This window comes from Lonchura striata, chromosome 36 (assembly GCF_046129695.1).
Source record: "Lonchura striata isolate bLonStr1 chromosome 36, bLonStr1.mat, whole genome shotgun sequence".
In the NCBI taxonomy this organism is placed as follows: Eukaryota; Metazoa; Chordata; class Aves; order Passeriformes; family Estrildidae; genus Lonchura; species Lonchura striata.
The window spans coordinates 903,110-922,572 of NC_134638.1; the positions used below are offsets into that span (position 1 = coordinate 903,110).

At 61.9% G+C, this 19,463-nt stretch overlaps 1 protein-coding gene across 1 annotated transcript in view; it reads left to right on the top strand.

The window, feature by feature from the left end:
* The window catches only part of RBM10 (RNA binding motif protein 10), a 32,653-nt gene that overhangs the window by 1,180 nt on the left and 12,010 nt on the right, over positions 1–19,463 (top strand). The window contains exons 3-16 of the mRNA XM_077789644.1: positions 712–868; positions 1,596–1,790; positions 2,545–2,614; positions 5,319–5,392; positions 7,985–8,071; positions 9,487–9,547; positions 10,804–10,962; positions 11,933–12,093; positions 13,139–13,236; positions 14,575–14,818; positions 16,251–16,446; positions 16,617–16,741; positions 17,797–17,893; positions 19,109–19,200. Of these exons, the coding sequence (XP_077645770.1) occupies positions 712–868; positions 1,596–1,790; positions 2,545–2,614; positions 5,319–5,392; positions 7,985–8,071; positions 9,487–9,547; positions 10,804–10,962; positions 11,933–12,093; positions 13,139–13,236; positions 14,575–14,818; positions 16,251–16,446; positions 16,617–16,741; positions 17,797–17,893; positions 19,109–19,200 (1,816 nt within the window). The remainder of the gene's footprint in view (positions 1–711; positions 869–1,595; positions 1,791–2,544; positions 2,615–5,318; positions 5,393–7,984; positions 8,072–9,486; positions 9,548–10,803; positions 10,963–11,932; positions 12,094–13,138; positions 13,237–14,574; positions 14,819–16,250; positions 16,447–16,616; positions 16,742–17,796; positions 17,894–19,108; positions 19,201–19,463) is intronic.

Below are 19,463 nucleotides of genomic sequence, written 5' to 3' on the forward strand. Positions count from 1 at the left end.
AGGGGTCCAGATTTGGGGTGCAGGATTTGGTGTCCAGGATTTGGAGTGCAGGATTTGGTGTCCAGATTTAGGATCCAGGATTTGTTATACATATTTGGGGTCAGAATTTGGTGTCCAGGATTTGGGGTCCAGGATTTGGGGTCCAGAATTTGAGGTTCAAGATTTTTTCTGGAGATTTGGGGTCCAGATTTGAGGTGCAGATTTGGTGTCCACGATTTGTTCTGCAGATTTGGGGTCCAGGATTTGGGGTGCAGATTCGGGGGTCAGGATTTGCTGTCCAGGATTTGGGGTCCAGATTTGGTGTTCAGGATTTGGGGTGCGGATTCGGGGTCAGGATTTGCTGTCCAGGATTCGGGGTCCAGATTTGCTGTCCAGGATTTGGGGTGCGGATTTGGGGTCCGGATTTGCCGTCCAGGATTTGGGGTTCAGATTTGCTGTCCAGGATTCAGGGTTCAGATTTGCCGTCCAGGATTTGGGGTCCAGATTTGCTGTCCAGTATTCGGGGTGCCGATTTGGGGTCCAGATTTGCTGTCCAGGATTTGGGGTGCGGATTCGGGGTCAGGATTTGCTGTCCAGGATTTGGGGTCCAGATTTGCCGTCCAGGATTCGGGGTGCCGATTCGGGGTCCAGATTTGCCGTCCAGGATTCGGGGTGCGGCTTCGGGGGGTCCCTCCGAGGTCTGGGCAGCAGCGCTGACCTCGCCCCTCGCAGGGGCGGCCGCGGGGACCGCACGGGGCGTTACGGGGGCGCCCCGGCCCCCTCCGAGGACGGCTCCCGCGCCCAGCGGGACCACGACTATCGCGACATGGACTACCGTGGCTACGGGGGACCCCCCGAGGGGCCGCCCGCCGCCGGGACCCCCCCCCAGGTGGGTGCTGGGACCCTGCTGAGCTTTATTTTAGCGTTAGAGTTTCGGTTAAATGCGTGGGATGGCGCTTTTTGTTGGGATTTAAATGTTTCTTGGCGTTTACTTACGTTATAGTTTTGTAACCGTAACGATGTTTTACTGAATTGAACGGAAAACATAATAAGTGCATAAATATAACACATAGCAAATCAAAAATAATAAGATTAAAATAATAAAATACACAAAAACGCGTGTAATTCTAGCATAATGTAATAAAAGGAATTTTCATAAGGTGTTTTTAAGATAAGCTTTACAATTAAGGAAGAATACTTGAATTTTTTAAATTTCAAGTCCTTAATTAGCTAATTGTAGTTTACAACGTGCACTTTTTTGTTTGACATTAAAACATTAACTAACAGCCAAAATGATGAAGAAAAATTAGCTTTTGTTTTAAAAGTTACTTGTTTATTACTGTATTTTAAAACAGTTAAGGTAAAGCTTTTTGCTGTGCAATATTGCAGAGTTTTATTTACGTTTTACTTATATAATTTTAACTTTACTATTTAATAATGGTAGTTTGTTTTACAGGTTTAGATTAGACCCTGTGTTTTTGGGAGTTAGTATTTGTTAATACAAAAAAAGTGAAACATTCAGTGAAAGGCGCTTTAACTAAGTATTTATTAGTAGAGAAAAAGCGAAATTTCCAGTGAGCAGGGCCCTCACCATCGCCCTCCCTCCCCTGTGCCAGGCGTCCTACGAGACCACGGAGCCGCCGCGGAAGCGGGAGCCGGCGCGGGAGCCTCCCCGGGAGCCGCCGGCGCTGCCGTTCGGCGCCGACGGCGATTACCGGGACCAGGATTACCGGGAGGGCGCCGAGGAGGAGCCGCGGGCCAGCACCATCGTCATGCTGCGCATGCTGCCGCAGGCGGCCACCGAGAACGACGTGAGCCCCGCCCCTGGGGCTGGCCACGCCCCTTTCGACAGGCCCCGCCCCTGGGGCTGGCCCCGCCCCTTTCGACAGGCCCCGCCCCTCGGGCTGGACACGCCCCTTTCGCCAGGCACCGCCCCTTTCGCCAGGCCCCGCCCCTCGGGCTGGACACGCCCCTTTTACCAGGCCCCGCCCCTCGGGCTGGTCCCGCCCATTTGGCCTGACCACGCCCCTTTCACCAGACCCCGCCCGTTTCCTATGGCCCCGCCCCTTTCACCAGGCCACGCCCCTCCTATCTGGCCCCGCCCCTTTCACCAGGCTCCGCCCCTCTTTCCTGTGGCCCCGCCCCCTGCCATGATGGCCCCATGTCCCCTCCAGGCACTGTCCCATGTCCCAGGTGACGGTGACGTGTCACCGTGTCCCTGTGTCATGTCCCAGGTGACGTGTCCCCGTGTCCCAGGTGACGTGTCACCTTGTTCCCGTGTCCCTGTGTCCCCATGTCCTTGTGTCCCAGGTGACGTGTCCCCGTGTCCCCATGTCCCAGGTGACGTGTCACCTTGTCCCTGTGTCCCCATGTCCCTGTGTCCCCATGTCCTTGTGTCCCAGGTGACGTGTCCCCGTGTCCCAGGTGACGTGTCACCTTGTCCCCATGTCCCCGTGTCCCCGTGTCCCCGTGTCCCAGGTGACGTGTCACCTTGTCCCCATGTCCCCATGTCCCTGTGTCCCCGTGTCCCAGGTGACGTGTCACCTTGTCCCCGTGTCCCCCCAGATCCGGGCGCAGCTGCAGGCGCAGGGGGTGCAGCCCCGTGAGGTGCGGCTGATGCGCAACAAATCCTCAGGTGAGTCTCACCTGAGCCCCCCCTGCTCACCTGAGCCCCCCTTGCTCACCTGGGCCCCCCCTGCTCACCTGAGCCCCCCCTGCTCACCTGAGCCCCCCCCACTCACCTGGGCCCCCCCTGCTCACCTGGGCCCCTCCCTGTTCACCTGAGCCCCCCTCGCTCACCTGAGCCCCCCCCACTCACCTGAGCCCCCCCCACTCACCTGAGCCCCCCCCACTCACCTGAGCCCCTCCCTTGCTCACCTGAGCCCCCCCTGCTCACCTGAGCCCCTCCCTGCTCACCTGAGCCCCCCCTGCTCACCTGGGCCCCCCCTGCTCACCTGAGCCCCCCCTCGCTCACCTGAGCCCCTCCCTGCTCACCTGAGCCCCCCCTGCTCACCTGAGCCCCTCCCTGCTCACCTGGGCCCCCCCTGCTCACCTGGGCTCCCCTGCTCACCTGAGCCCCTCCCTGCTCACCTGAGCCCCCCCCCCCTGCTCACCTGAGCCCCCCCTTGCTCACCTGGGCCCCCCTGCTCACCTGAGCCCCCCCTGCTCACCTGAGCCCCCCTGCTCACCTGAGCCCCCCCTGCTCACCTGAGCCCCCCCCCCCTGCTCACCTGAGCCCCCCTGCTCACCTGAGCCCCCCCTGCTCACACCTGGGCTCTTTTTAGGGTGGGGGCACCCTGACATCCGGGTCCCTTGGAGGGGGAGGATCCCTGTCCATGCCAGGGGGCACCCAGGGGTGCTGGTCCCAGTTCTAGGGGCACCCAGGGGTGCTTTTGCCAGGCTTAGGGGGCACCCAGGGGTGCCTGTCCCCTCCCTAGGGGCACCCAGGGGTGCCTGTCCCCTCCCTGGGGGTGTCTGTCCCTTCCAATGACCTCACACAGGTTCTGGTTCCATCTTTAGGGGCACCCAGGGGTGTCCGTCTCATCTTTAGGAGCACCCAGGGGTGCTTTTGGCAGGTTTAGGGGGCACCCAGAGGTGCTGTGCTGGATCTCAGAGGGTACCAGGGCTGCTGGTCCCATTTCTAGGGGCACCCAGGGGTGCTGATATTCTTTTTAGGGGCACCCAGGGGTGCCTGTCTTCTTCTCAGGAGCACCCAGGGGTGCTGGTCCCATCCCCAGGGGCACCCAGGGGTGCCTGTCCCCTCGCTAGGAGCACCCAGGGGTGCTGGTCCCATCCCCAGGGGCACCCAGGGGTGCCTGTCCCCTCGCTAGGAGCACCCAGGGGTGCTGGTCCCATCCCCAGGGGCACCCAGGGGTGCCTGTCCCCTTTCTAGGAGCACCCAGGGGTGCTGATCCTCTCCCGAGGGGCACCCAGGGGTGCCAGTGTCATCTCTAGGAGCACCCAGGGGTGCTGCTCACATTCCTCAGAGACAGCCAGGGGTGTCTGTTCTCTTCCTGAAGACACCCAGGGGTGCTGATGCGACCCTTAGGGGCACCCAGAGGTGCCAGTCCCTTCCGAGGAGCACCCAGGGGTGCTGTGCTGGAACTGGGGGCACCCAGGGGTGCTGGTCCCCTCCACTGGGGCAGGCAGGGATGTATCTGCCAGGCTTAGGAGGCACCCAGGGGTGCTGGTCCCATTGCCAGGGGCACCCAGGGGTGCTGGTACCATTCCCCAGGGGCACCCAGGGGTGCCTGTCCCCTCCCTAGGGACACCCAGGGGTGTCTGTCCCCTCTCCAGGAGCACCCAGGAGTGTCTGTTCCCCCCGCAGGAGCACCCAGGGGTGCTCATCATTTCCCCAGGGGCACCCAGGGGTGCCAGGTTCATCTTTAGGGAGCACCCAGGGGTGCTCATCGTGTCTTTAGGAACACCCAGGGCTTCTTGTCCCCTCCCTAGGGGCACCCAGGGGTGCCAGTCTCATCTCTAGGGGCACCCAGGGGTGCTGCACCAGACTTGGGGGGCACCCAGGGGTGCTCGTCCGTTCCATAGGGGCACCCAGGGGTGCTCATGCCCTTCCTTGGGGCACCCGGGGGTGCCAATGTCATCATTAGGGGCACCCAGAGGTGTTTGTCTCTTCCTCAGGAGCACCCAGGGGTGCTGATCCCCTCCCTAGGGGCACCCAGGGGTGTCAGTTTCCTCTTTAGGGGCACCCAGGGGTGCTTGTCCCCTTCTCAGGAGCACCCAGGGGTGCTGCACCAGACTCAGGGGGCACCCAGGGCTGTTCATCCCATTTTAGGGGCACCCAGGGGTGCCACTCTTGTCCTTAGGCATCACCCAGAGGTGCTTTTTTATCTCCTCAGGAGCACCCAGGGGTGCTTGTCCTTTTTTTTAGGAGCACCCAGGGGTGCCAGTCCCATTTTAGGAGCACCCAGGGGTGCTGAGCCTGGCTTTGGGGGCACCCAGGGGTGCCAGATCCAAAGCCAAGGACACCAGACCTGTCCCCATCTTCAGCCTAAGGGGCACCCAGAGGTGCCAGACCCATCCCCAGGAGCACCCAGGGGTGCTGAGCCCAGCTTTGGGGGCACCCAGGGGTGCCAGACCCTTCCCCAGACCCGTCCCCAGGAGCACCCAGGGGTGCTGCGCCCACCTCGAGGGGCACCCAGACTCCAGAGGGGGCACCAGGAGCACCCATAGGCTTCACCTTGGGGGGTCCCCCGGGGGTTCCAGCGCCACCCATGGGTGTCCTTCCCCCACCCCAGCGCGTCCCCAGGTATTCTGCCCACCCCAGGGGAGGTCCCAGAGCACCCATGGGTGCCCCCCCCCCTCCCCGTGGCCCGTTCCAGGTCAGAGCCGCGGATTCGCCTTCGTGGAATTCCATCACGTGCAGGAGGCGGCCAGGTGGATGGAGGCCAACCAGGTGGGGGAGGGGCCGGGGGAAAGGGGGAGGGGCCAGGGGTGGGGGAGGGGCCAGGGGTGGGGGAGGGGCCAGCAGGTGGGGGAGGGGCCAGGGGTGGGGGAGGGGCAAAGGAAAAGGGGGGGGCAGGGGTGGGGGAGGGGCAAAGGAAAAGGGGGAGGGGCCAGCAGGTGGGGGAGGGGAAAGGAAAAGGGGGAGGGGCCAGGGGTGGGGGAGGGGCAAAGGAATGGGGGAGGGTCCAGCAGGTGGGGGAGGGGCCAGGGGAAAGGGGAGGGGCAAGTGAAAAGGGGGAGGGGCCAAAGGTGGGGGAGGAGCAAAGGAAAATGGGGAGGGGCAAATAAAAAGGGGGAGGGGCTACAGGCGGGGGGCAAAGGAAAAGGGGGAGGGGCCAGAGGGTGGGGGAGGGGCCAAAGGGTGGGGGAGGGGCAGGAGCTATAGGGGGTTTTTGGTGTATACTGGTGTGTACTGGTCCGTACTGGTCCGTACTGGTCCGTACTGGGCTGTACTGGGCCGTACTGGTCTGTACTGGGCTGTACTGGGCTGTACTGGGCCGTACTGGTCTGTACTGGGCTGTACTGGTCCGTGCTGGTCCGTGCTGGTCCATACTGGTTCGTACTGGACTGTACTGGTCCGTACTGGTCCATACTGGTCCGTACTGGTCCGTACTGGTCCGTACTGGTCTGTACTGGTCCGTACTGGTCTGTACTGGTCCGTGCTGGTCCGTACTGGTCCGTGCTGGTCCGTACTGGTCCGTGCTGGTCCGTACTGGTCTGTACTGGTGGCGGCCATGTCCCTGCACTGGGGGATGGGCACAGGGGTCCGGTGCGTGTCCCAGTGTTCCCAGTACGAGCTGCTGGTGCCATCTGGGATGAGCTCTGGTGCCCCCCAGATTCCCACCCTGGTGCCCCCAAATCCACATCCCGGTGCCCCCCTGGTGCCCCCCTGGTTCCTCCCAAATTCACGTCCTGGTGCCCCCCAAATTCCCACCCTGGTGCCCCCTAAATCCCAGTCCTGGTGCCCCCCTGGTGCCCCCCATTTCATACCCTGGTGCCCCCAAATCCACATCCCGGTGCCCCCCTGGTGCCCCCCTGGTTCATGTCTTGGTGCCCCCCTGGTTCCTCCCAAATTCACGCCCTGGTGCCCCCCTGGTGCCCCCCAGATTCCCACCCTGGTGCCCCCCAAAGTCACGTCTTGGTGCCCTCTTCATCCCAGTCCTGGTGCCCCCCTGGTGCCCCCCAAATTCAAATCCTGGTGCCCCCCGGTTCATGTGTTGGTGCCCCCCTGGTTCATGTCCTGGTGCCCCCCAAATTCCCACCCTGGTGCTCCCCAGATTCACCTCCTGGTGCCCCCCTGGTGCCCCCCAGTTCCAGCCCTGGTGCCCCCCTGGTTCACACCCTGGTGCCCCCCAAATTCACGTCTCGGTGCCCTCTTCATCCCAGTCCTGGTGTCCCCCTGGTGCCTCCCAAATTCACATCCTGGTGCCTCCCAAATTCACATCCTGGTGCCCGCCTGGTGCCCCCCAAATTCACATCCTGGTGCCCCCCAAATTCACATCCTGGTGCCCGCCTGGTGCCCCCCAAATTCACATCCTGGTGCCCCCCAAATTCCCACCCTGGTGCTCCCCAGATTCATCTCCTGGTGCCCCCCTGGTGCCCCCTGGTTCATGTCCTGGTGCCCCCCAGTTCCAGCCCTGGTACCCCCATTTCATGTCCTGGTGCCCAGCTCGGTACCCCACAGATTTATGGGTTTGTGCCCCCCTGGTGCCCCTCAGAACGAGTCCTGGTGTCCCCAAATTCCCACCCTGGTGCCCCTCGAGACAAGCTCTGGTCTCCCCAACTCAAACCTTGGTGCCCCCCCAGTTCCAGCCTTGGTGCCCCCCAGATTCTTGTCCTGGTGCCCCCCAGGTGCCCCCCAAATTCACATCCTGGTGCCCCCCAGATTCTTGTCCTTGTGCCCCCCAGTTGTCCCCAAATTCCAGCGCCAGTGCCCCCAGTTCATGTTTTGGTGCCACCCTGGTGCCCCTCAAAACAAGTCCTGATGTTCCCAAATTCCAGACCTGGTGCCCCCCGGTTTCACGTCCTGGTGCCCCCCAAGTGCCCCCCAAATTCACGTCCTGGTGCCCCCCAGGTGCCCCCCAAATTCCAGCCCTAGTACCACCCCGGTTCATGTCCTGGTGCCCCCCAGGTGCCCCCCAAATTCACATCCTGGTGCCCCCCAAGTGCCCCCCAAATTCACGTCCCGATGCCCCCCAAATTCACGTCCTGGTGCCCCCCAGGTGCCCCCCAAATTCCCATCCTGGTGCCCCCCAGGTGCCCCCCAAATTCCAGCCCCGATGCCCCCCAGGTGCCCCCCAAATTCCCATCCTGGTGCCCCCCAGGTGCCCCCCAAATTCACATCCTGGTGCCCCCCAGGTGCCCCCCAAATTCCAGCCCCGATGCCCTCCAGGACAAGCTCTGACATCCCCACCTCAAACCTTGGTGCCCCCCAATTCCAGGCCTGGTGCCCCCCCCTCGTGCCCCCCTGGGCCAGGCTGGGGGGCGCCTGTGCCCCCCCCAGGCCCCCCTGACCCCCCTGTGCCCCCCCTGTGCCCCCCAGGCCGGGCTGACCCTGCTGGGGCACCGCGTGTCCCTGCACTACAGCGACCCCAAACCCAAAATCAACGAGGACTGGCTCTGTGCCAAGGTGGGGGGCACTGGGAGGGACTGGGGGGGCACTGGGAGGGACTGGGATGGCAATGGGGGGCACTGGGATGGCACTAGTGGGTACTGGGGGGCACTGGGAGGGTACTGGGGTGGTACTGGGAGGGACTGGGAGGGCACTGGGGGGGTACTGGGAGGGACTGGGAGGGACTGGGAGGGACTGGGAGGGACTTGAGGGCACTGGAAGGGTACTGGGGTGGTACTGGGAGAGACTGGGAGGGACTGGGGGGCACTGGGAGGGACTGGGGGGCACTGGGAGGGCAATGGGGGGTACTGGGATGGCACTGGGGTGGTACTGGGAGGGACTGGGGGGCACTTGGAGGGACTGGGATGGCACTGGGGGGCACTGGGGGGCACTGGGATGGCACTGGGGGGCACTGGGGTAATTTGGGTTGTACTGGAAGGATTTTGGGGGGATCCTGGGGAGTTTGGGGTGAGTCTTGGGGGGGTGAGAGGTTCTTTAGGGGCTCTGGGGTGGGTTTGGGGTGGGGCAATTTTGGGGGGCTGTGATTTGTGGGGTGCAGAGCGGTTTGGGGGTGTGATGGTTTGGGGGTGCTGTGGTTCTGGGGTGTGGCATTTTGGGGTGTGGCGACTTCGGGGTGTGACATTTTGGGGTGTGGCATTTTGGGGTGTGACTTTTTGGGGTGTGACATTTTGGGGTGCAGCAGTTTTGGGGTTTGAGATTTTGGGGTGTGACATTTTGGGGTGTGACATTTTGGGGTGTGACATTTTGGGGTGTGGCATTTTGGGGTGTGACATTTTGGGGTTTGAGATTTTGGGGTGTGACAATTTCGGGATGTGACATTTTGGGGTGTGACATTTTGGGGTGTGACATTTTGGGGTGTGACATTTTGGGGTGTGACATTTTGGGGTGTGACAGTTTTGGGGTGTGACATTTTGGGGTTTGAGATTTTGGGGTGCAGCAGTTTTGGGGTGTGACATTTTGGGGTGTGACATTTTGGGGTGTGACATTTTGGGGTGTGACATTTTGGGGTTTGAGATTTTGGGGTGTGACATTTTGGGGTGTGACATTTTGGGGTGTGACATTTTGGGGTGTGACAATTTCGGGTTTGAGATTTTGGGGTGCAGCAGTTTTGGGGTGTGACATTTTGGGGTGTGACATTTTGGGGTGCAGCAGTTTTGGGGTGTGACAATTTCGGGGTGTGACAGTTTGGGGTGTGACATTTTGGGGTGTGACATATTGGGATGTGATGGTTTGGGGGTTTGAGATTTTGGGGTGCAGCAGTTTTGGGGTGTGACATTTTGGGGTGTGGCATTTTGGGATGTGATGGTTTGGGGGTTTAAGATTTTGGGGTGTGACATTTTGGGGTGTGACATTTTGGGATGTGATGGTTTGGGGGTTTAAGATTTTGGGGTGTGACATTTTGGGGTTCCCAGTGCGGGGTGCAGAACTTCAAGCGCCGGGAGAAATGTTTCAAGTGTGGCGTCCCCAAAGCCGGTGAGTGACCCCAAATTCGGGGGTTTTACCCCAAAAACTTGAGCGGAACCCCCGAAACATCTTACACTGCCCCAAACTCCCCAAAATTATTGGGGTGCCCTCTAATACGCAGGGGATCCCCTGAATGTGGGGCTGTACCCCTGGTTTTGGGGTTCCATCCCTGATTTTGGGTTTTTTGGGGTTTTTTTGGGTTATTTGGGGGTTCAATCCCTGATTTTGGGGTTTTTTGGGGGTTTTTTGGGTTATTTGGGGGTTCAATCCCTGATTTTGGGGTTTTTTGGGGTTTTTTTGGGTTATTTGGGGGTTCCATCCCTGATTTTGGGGTTTTTTGGGGTTTTTTTGGGTTATTTGGGGGTTCCATCCCTGATTTTGGGGGTGTTTTGGGTTTTTTTCTGGGGTTTTTTTTAGGTTCAATGCCTGACTTCGTTTTTTTTGGTTTATTTTTCTGGGTTTTTTTGGGGTTCCATCCCTGATTTTGGTTTTTTTTTTTTGAGTGGTTCCATCCCTGATTTCGGGTTTTTTTTGGGTAGCTCAATTTATGATTTTAGGATTTTTTTTTGGGTTCAATCACTGATTTTGGGGTTTTTCTTTGGGGAGTTAAAATTCTAATTTTAGGGTTTTTTTTGGGTTCAATCCCCGATTTTGTTTTTTTTTTGGGTAGCTCAATTTCTAATTTTAGAGTTTTTTTGTGGGTTCAATCCCCGATTTTGGAGGGTTTTTTGGGGGGGTTAAATTTCTAATTTTAGGGTTTTTTTGTGGGTTCAATCCCCGATTTTGTTTTTTTTTTGGGTAGCTCAATTTCTAATTTTAGAGTTTTTTTGTGGGTTCAATCCCCGATTTTGGAGGGTTTTTTGGGTAGCTCAATTTCTAATTTTAGAGTTTTTTTGTGGGTTCAATCCCTAATTTTGGGGTTTTTTTGGGTAGCTCAATTTCTAATTTTAGGGTTTTTTTTGGGTTCAATCCCCGATTTTGTTTTTTTTTTGGGTAGCTCAATTTCTAATTTTAGAGGTTTTTTGTGGGTTCAATCCCCGATTTTGGAGGGTTTTTTTGGGGGGTTCAATTTCTAATTTTAGAGTTTTTTGGTGGGTTCAATCCCCGATTTTGGGTTTTTTTGGGTAGCTCAATTTCTAATTTTAGAGTTTTTTTGTGGGTTCAATCCCTAATTTTGGAGGGTTTTTTTGGGGGGGTTAAATTTCTAATTTTAGAGGGTTTTTTTTGGGTTCAACCCCTAATTTTGGGGTTTTTTTGGGGTGCAGAGGCCGAGCAGAGGGGTCCGGGGGGTCCCCGGCCGGAGCTGGTGCCGGGGGGGGGAGGGGGGCTCCTGCCCCTCCCCCAACCCTACGGGCCCACCCTTGGGGGTCCCCCCGGGGGGTCCCAGGGGGGCGCCGAGCCCGGAGCTGACAACGCCAACGACAGTGAGTGAGGCCGGGGGAAATTTGGGGCATTTTGGGGTGGATTTGGGGATTTTTGGGGTTTTTTTTTTTTAGGAGATTTTGAGGTGCATTTGGGGGTCCTGGGGGGTTTTTTTTTTTGGGGGGGGGGGGTTGAGGATCTTGTGGGAGGACTTGGAGGGATTCAGGTGTGCCCAGGTGTGCCCCCAGGTAGTTCCAGGTGTGCCCAGGTGTGCCCCCAGGTGTGCCCAGGTGCCCCCAGGTATTTCCATGTACCCCCAGGTATGCCCAAGTGCCCCTAGGTGCCCCACAGGTATCCTGAGATGCCCCCAGGTGTGCCCCCAGGTGTCTCCAGGTGTGCCCAGGTGTCCCCAGGTGTGCCCCCAGATATCCTGAGAGATCCCCAGGTGTGCCCAGGTATCCCCAGGTGCCCCCAGGTGTGCCCAGGTGCTCCCAGGTGCCCCCAGGTGTGCCCAGGTGTCCCCAGGTGAGCCCCCAGGTATCCCAAGGTATCCCCAGGTGTGCCCAGGTGCCCCCAGGTGTGCCCCCAGGTATCCCGAGGTATGCCCAGGTGTGCCCAGGTGCGCCCAGGTGCCAGGTGTGCTCCCAGGTGCTCCCAGGTGTGCTCCCAGGTATCCCCAGGTGTGCTCCCAGGTGCTCCCAGGTGTGCCCAGGTGCGCCCAGGTGTGCCCCCAGGTGCCCCCAGGTGCGCCCAGGTGTGCTCCCAGGTGTGCCCAGGTGCGCCCAGGTGCTCCCAGGTATCCCCAGGTATCCCCAGGTGTGCTCCCAGGTGTGCCCAGGTGCGCCCAGGTGCCCGTGCTGTGCCCCCAGGTATCCCGAGGTATCCCCAGGTATCCCCAGGTGTGCTCCCAGGTGTGCCCAGGTGCGCCCAGGTGCCCCCAGGTGCCCCCAGGTGTGCCCAGGTGCCCCCAGGTGTGCCCAGGTGCCCCCAGGTGCGCCCAGGTGCGCCCAGGTGCCCGTGCTGTGCCCCCAGCCATCATCCTGCGGAACCTGCACCCCCAGAGCAGCCTGGAGTCCATCCTGGCGGCGCTCGCTCCCTTCGCGGCGCTCTCGGCCGCCAACGTGCGCGTGATCAAAGACCGGCAGACGCAGCTGAACCGCGGCTTCGCCTTCGTGCAGCTCAGCACCATCGTGGTACGGGGCACTGGGGGCACTGGGGGGACTGGGGGCACTGGGGGGACTGGGGGGGACTGGGGGGGACTGGGGGGGACTGGGAGGGACTGGGGGGGACTGGGAGGTACTGGGAGGGACTGGGAGGGAACTGGGGGGGACTGGGAGGGACTGGGGGGGACTGGGAGGGACTGGGATGGACTGGGGGGGACGGGGAGGGACTGGGATGGACTGGGAGGGACTGGGGGGGACGGGGAGGGACTGGGGGGGACTGGGAGGGATTGGGATGGACTGGGATGGATTGGGATGGATTGGGATGGACTGGGAGGGACTGGGAGGGAACTGGGAAGGACTGGGGGGACTGGGGGGGACTGGGAGAGACTGGGGGGGACTGGGAATTACTGGGGGGGACTGGGAGGGACTGGGGGGGACACTGGGGGGACTGGGATGGACTGGGATGGAACTGGGAGGGACTGGGGGGGACTGGGGGAGACTGGGAGGGACTGGGATGGACTGGGAGGGACTGGGATGGACTGGGATGGACTGGGATGGACTGGGAGGGACTGGGATGGATTGGGATGGACTGGGATGGACTGGGAGGGACTGGGAGGGACTGGGAGGGACTGGGATGGACTGGGAGGGACTGGGAGGGACTGGGAGGGACTGGGATGGACTGGGAGGGACTGGGAGGGACTGGGATGGACTGGGAGGGACTGGGATGGATTCGGATGGACTGGGATGGACTGGGATGGACTGGGAGGGACTGGGATGGACTGGGAGGGACTGGGATGGACTGGGATGGACTGGGCGGGACTGGGATGGACTGGGATGGACTGGGAGGGACTGGGAGGGACTGGGATGGACTGGGATGGACTGGGCGGGACTGGGATGGACTGGGATGGACTGGGAGGGACTGGGAGGGACTGGGAGGGACTGGGATGGATTGGGAGGGACTGGGCGGGACTGGGATGGACTGGGATGGACTGGGATGGACTGGGATGGACTGGGAGGGACTGGGAGCCCCTGGAGCCCGGTGCCCCGGCCACGCCCTGCTGCCGTGCCCCCGCAGGAAGCGGCGCAGCTGCTGCAGATGCTGCAGGCGCTGCACCCGCCGCTGCACATCGACGGCAAGAGCATCAACGTGGAGTTCGCCAAGGGCTCCAAGAGGTGAGGGGCGTGGGCAGCGCACCTGGGCGTGGGCATCGCACCTGGGCGTGGGCATCGCACCTGGGTGTGGGCATTGCATATGGGGGTGGGCATCACACCTGGTGGTGGGCATCACACCTGGGCGTGGGCATTGCACCTGGGTGTGGGCATTGCACCTGGGCATGGGCATCGCACCTGGTGGTGGGCATCACACCTGGGCATGGGCAGCGCACCTGGGGGTGGGCATCACACCTGGTGGTGGGCATCACACCTGGGCGTGGGCATTGCACCTGGGTGTGGGCATTGCACCTGGGCATGGGCAGCGCACCTGGGGGTGGGCATCACACCTGGTGGTGGGCATCACACCTGGGCGTGGGCATTGCACCTGGGCATGGGCACCACACCTGGGTGTGGGCATCGCACCTGGGGGTGGACATTGCACCTGGGCGTGGGCGTCACACCTGGGGGTGGCACCTCACCTGGGCATGGGCAGCGCACCTGGGGGTGGGCACTGCACCTGGGCGTGGGCATTGCACCTGGGCATGGGCATCGCACCTGGGCGTGGGCACTGCACCTGGGCGTGGGTATTGCACCTGGGCATGGGCACCACACCTGGGTGTGGGCATCGCACCTGGGGGTGGACATTGCACCTGGGCGTGGGCGTCACACCTGGGGGTGGCACCTCACCTGGGCATGGGCAGCGCACCTGGGGGTGGGCACTGCACCTGGGCGTGGGCATTGCACCTGGGCATGTGCATCGCACCTGGGCGTGGGCACTGCACCTGGGCGTGGGTATTGCACCTGGGCATGGGCACCACACCTGGGTGTGGGCATCGCACCTGGGGGTGGACATTGCACCTGGGCGTGGGCGTCACACCTGGGGGTGGCACCTCACCTGGGCATGGGCAGCGCACCTGGGGGTGGGCACTGCACCTGGGCGTGGGCATTGCACCTGGGCATGGGCATCGCACCTGGGCGTGGGCATCGCACCTGGGCGTGGGCAGCGCACCTGGGGGTGGGCATCACACCCGGGTGTGGGCATTGCACCTGGGGGTGGGCATTGCACCTGGGCGTGGGCACCACACCCGGGGGTGGGCATCGCACCTGGGCATGGGCATCACCCCTGGGCGTGGGCATTGCACCTGGGCGTGGCACCACACCTGGGCAAAGTCCCCACCCCCCTCCAGGTGTGTCCCCGCCCTTGTCCTCACCCTTGACCTGGCACAGTCACTCACCTGGCACAAGCCCCGCCCCCTGACCCAGCCCCCGCCCCCTGGCCCAGGCCACGCCCACACACGTGACCCCGCCCCCTGGCCCAGGCCCCGCCCCCAGCCCTGTGGCCGCTCCTGCTCACTCAAGCCACGCCCAGTTCCTTAAGCCCCGCCCACAACGCGCCACACCCACCCCAGGCCCCGCCCCCTCGCAAGCCCCGCCCCCCTTACCGGCCAATCCCCGCCCCCGCTGCCCTTTGGCCCCGCCCCTGAGCCGAGGCTCCGCCCCCAGGGACGTGCAGGGGGCGGGGCCTGGGGAGGGGCCCCCCCGCGCCAGCGCCGCCTCCGTCGCCTCCACGGCCATCGCGGCGGCACAGTGGGCACTGTCACAGGTGAGGGCACACCTGGGCACTGTCACAGGTGAGGGCACACCTGGGTGGGGGAGGGCACTGTCACAGGTGAGGGCACACCTGGGAACACGGGCACTGTCACAGGTGAGGGCACACCTGGGCACCTGGGCACTGTCACAGGTGAGGGCACACCTGGGCACTGTCACAGGTGAGGGCACACCTGGGAACACGGGCACTGTCACAGGTGAGGGCACACCTGGGAACACGGGCACTGTCACAGGTGAGGGCACAGCTGGGAACACAGGCACTGTCACAGGTGAGGGCACACCTGGGCACCTGGGCACTGTCACAGGTGAGGGCACACCTGGGCACCTGGGCACTGTCACAGGTGAGGGCACACCTGGGAACACGGGCACTGTCACAGGTGAGGGCACAGCTGGGAACATGGGCACTGTCTCAGGTGAGGGCACACCTGGGCACTGTCACAGATGAGGGCACACCTGGGCACTGTCTCAGGTGAGGGCACACCTGGGCACTGTCACAGGTGAGGGCACACCTGGGCACGGGAGGGCACACCTGGGAACATGGGCACTGTCACAGGTGAGGGCACACCTGGGCACGGGCGGGCACACCTGGGAACACGGGCACTGTCACAGGTGAGGGCACAGCTGGGAACATGGGCACTGTCTCAGGTGAGGGCACACCTGGGCACTGTCACAGATGAGGGCACACCTGGGCACTGTCTCAGGTGAGGGCACACCTGGGCACTGTCACAGGTGAGGGCACACCTGGGCACGGGAGGGCACACCTGGGAACATGGGCACTGTCACAGGTGAGGGCACACCTGGGCACGGGCGGGCACACCTGGGAACATGGGCACTGTCACAGGTGAGGGCACACCTGGGCACAGGAGGGCACAGCTGGGCAGGTGGGCACTGTCACAGGTGAGGGCACAGCTGGGCAGGTGAGGGCACACCTGGGCAGGTGAGGGCACACCTGGGTGGGGGAGGGCACTGTCACAGGTGAGGGCACAGCTGGGCAGGTGAGGGCACACCTGGGCAGGTGAGGGCACACCTGGGTGGGGGAGGGCACTGTCAGAGGTGAGGGGCACACCTGGGGAGATGAAAGACACACCTGGGCAGGGGAGGGGCACTCCTATGCAGGTGAGGGCACACGTGGGCACTGTCACAGGTGAGGGGCACACCTCGCAAACTTTATTGCTAATCTTTCCTATCTCACGGGAAGCTTTTAAATTATTTAAATTATTTCGATTGCTTGAATTTAATTTAAATTAAGCGTAAAAATCGCTTAAATTTTAACGGTATAAACGCGCACATATGTAAATGAGAATGTATGTTTTTACGTCGCACGTAATTATTTCGCAAAGAGGCAATATTTTATTGCGTTTCTATAGATTCCAGCGTAGAAAATTTAATTTTTTGTGACAGTTTAAATGCAACATTCCGTCCCGCAGGCGGCGCCCGGTGCGGAGGCGCCCTGGGCCGGGGGGGAGGAGCCCGGCGCCGACTTCAGCGGCTTCTACCAATCAGAGGAGCCGTTCCCCGGGGCCGGCCCCGCCCCCTACGGCCCCGCCCACCTGCGGGGCGCCGCGGCCACGCCCCCCGGCCCGCCCGGCCCCGCCCCCGCCAAGCCCGACGGCCCCGCCCCCGGTGAGTGGGACGGTGGGACCCCCCTCCATCCCAGGTGGGACCCCCCCTCCATCCCCAGGTGGGACCCTCCCCTCCATCCCCAGGTGGGACCCCCCCTCCATCCCCAGGTGGGACCCCGCCCTCCCCAGGTGTGACCCTCCCCTCCCCAGGTGTGACCCTCCCCTCCCCAGGTGTGACCCTGCCCTCCCCAGGTGGGACCCCGCCCTCCCCAGGTGGGACCCTCCCCTCCCCAGGTGTGACCCTCCCATCCCCAGGTGTCTCCAAGTGTGACCCTCCCCTCCCGAGCTGTCCCCAGGTGTGGTCCCTGTCCCCAGGTGTCCCCAGGTGTGACCCTCTCCACCCCAAGGTGTCCCCAGGTGTGGCCATGTCCCCCCCCCGGTATCCCCAGGTGTCCCAGCTGTCCCCAGGTGTGTCCCAGCTGTCCCCAAGTGTCCCCAGGTGTCCCCAGGTGTGTCCCCAGGTATCCCCAGGTGTGTTCCAGGTGTCCCAGGTGTCCCCAGGTGTGTCCCAGGTGTCCCCAGGTGTCCCCAGATGTCCCCAGGTGTGTCCCCAGGTGTGTCCCCAGGTGTGTCCCCCCATCCCAGATGTCCCCAGCTGTCCCCAGCTGTCCCCAGCTGTCCCCAGGTGTGTCCCCCCCCGGTGACGTTGGGCGCCCCCTGCAGGCCCGGAGGAGCCGGCGCAGGACCCCGCGGGGGGAGGGGCAGCAGGGGGGGGCCCTTCCCCCCCCGCGCCCCCCCCGGCGCCGCCCCCTACCCCTCCCCCACCGCCGAGACCCCCGCGGCGACACCCCCGGGACCCCCCGGCCAGGTGGGACCCCAAAAACTGGGGGGGACCCCAAAAACTGGGGGGGGACCCCAAAACTGGGGGGGGACCCCAAAAATTGGGGGGAGGGGGGAAAGGAAAAGAAGAAAAAATTGGGGGAAGGGTCTTAAAACGAAGGGGAAGACCCCAAAAAATTAAGGGGAGGGGTCGTAAAATTGAGGGGCGACCCCAAAAATTGGGGTGGGTTGAATTTTAAAAGCGAGGGGGGGCACCCCAAAAATTTTGGGGTGGGAGGAGGGGAAGAAAAAAGAGCCAAAATTGGGGAAGGGGTCTTAAAACTGAGGAGAAGACCCCAAAAATGGAGGGAAAGGGATCATAAAATTGAGAGGGGGGACCCCAAAATTTGGGGTGGGCAATGGGGGGGTCCTAAGGGGGGGGGGAGACCCCAAAATTGGGGGAAGGGGGGGAGGGGCTGTGAATTGGAGGGGGGTGGAGCTTGAAATGAGAAGGGGACCCCATAAAAAAGGGGGGGGGGGTTGGGGGGGTTTTGGGGCTGGGGGTTGATTTTGGGGTGCTCCCCTCCCCCAGACCTACCCGGGGCCCCTCAAGGCCGAGACCCCAAATTCGGCCCCCGCGGGACCCCCCCCGGCCGCCCCCCCCAGCGGGGACAGCTACGGGCAGTACCGTGAGTTTGGGGGGTCCTGGGGGGATTTGGGGGGTCCTGGGGGGGATTTGGGGGGTCCTGGGGGGATTTGGGGGGTCCTGGCAGGGCTTGGGGGTCCTGGGGGGGATTTGGGGGATTTTGGGGGGTCCTGGGGGGATTTGGGGGGTCCTGGGGGGGATTTGGGGGATTTTGGGGGGTCCTGGGGGGATTTGGGGGGTCCTGGGGGGGATTTTGGGGGGCTCTGGGGGGGATTTGGGGGATTTTGGGTGGTTCTGGAGGTGCTTGGGGGGTTCTGGGGTGGATTTGGGGGGTCCTGGGGGGGGGCTTGGGGGGTCCTGGGGGGAATTTGGGGGGTCTTGGGGGGGGATTTGGGGGGATTTTGGGGGGTCATGGGGGGGATTTGGGGGGATTTTGGGGGGCTCTGGAGGGGCTTGGGGGGTTCTGAGGGGGGATTTTGGGGGGTCCTGGGGAGGTTTTGGGGGGTCCTGGGGGGAATTTGGGGGGTCTTGGGGGGGATTTGGGGGATTTTGGGGGGATCTAGGGGGGAATTTGGGGGGTCCTGGGGGGCTTGGGGGGTCCTGGGGGGGATTTGGGGGATTTTGGGGGTCCTGGGAGGTTTGGGGGGTTCCTGGGGGTTTTTGGGGGGATTTGAGGGGATTTTGGGAGGTCCTGGGGGGGCTCCTGGGGGTCTGGAGGACATTTTGGGGAGGTTTGGGGGAATTTTGGGGGGTCCTGGGGGGGATTTGGGAGGATTTTGGGGGTCCTGAGGAGGATTTTGGGGGGTCTCGGTGTATTTGGGGGGTTCCAAAGGGATTTTGGGGGGGTCCTGGGGGGGATTTGGGAGGATTTTGGGGGGTCCTGGCAGGGCTTGGGGGGTTCTGGGGGGGATTTTGGGGGTCCTGGGGAGGATTTTGGGGGGTCTCGGTGTATTTGGGGGTTCCAAAGGGATTTTTGGGGGGTCCTGGGAGGGATTTTGGGGGGTCTCGGTGTATTTGGGGGGTTCCAAAGGAATTTTGGGAGGATTTTGGGGGAATTTTTGGGGAATTTTGGGGGAATTTTGGCATTTCCCGTGCCAATCCCACCCCTCCGAACCCCAAATCCCCCCAACCCTTGGGGCATTTTTGGGGTATCCTGGAATTCCCCGGGATCGGGAGATGCTGGCGGAGACCCCAAAAATTTTGGGGACCCCCAAAAATTTTGGGGGAGACCCCAAAAATTCTCCTTTGCCCCCTGCAGCCGTGCCTGACGTCTCCACGTACCAGTACGACGAGACCTCGGGGTACTACTACGACCCCCTCACGGGGCTCTACTACGACCCCCACTCCCAGGTTTGGGGTTTTGGGGTGCTGGGGGGAGGAATTCGGGGTCCCCAAAAAATTTGGGGTGAAAAAAACCAAGTTTCGGTCGAAAAAACGGAAATTTTGGGGGAAAAAATGGAGATTTTTCGACCTAAAAATGCTGTTTTCGGGGTTAAAAGCCCAGATTTAGGGCGGGGGTCTGGTGGGATTGAGGGGAGGGATTTGGGGTCCCCCAAAATCTCGGGGTGAAATTTGGGGGGATTTAAGTGAAGTTTTGGTGGGAAAAAAATGGG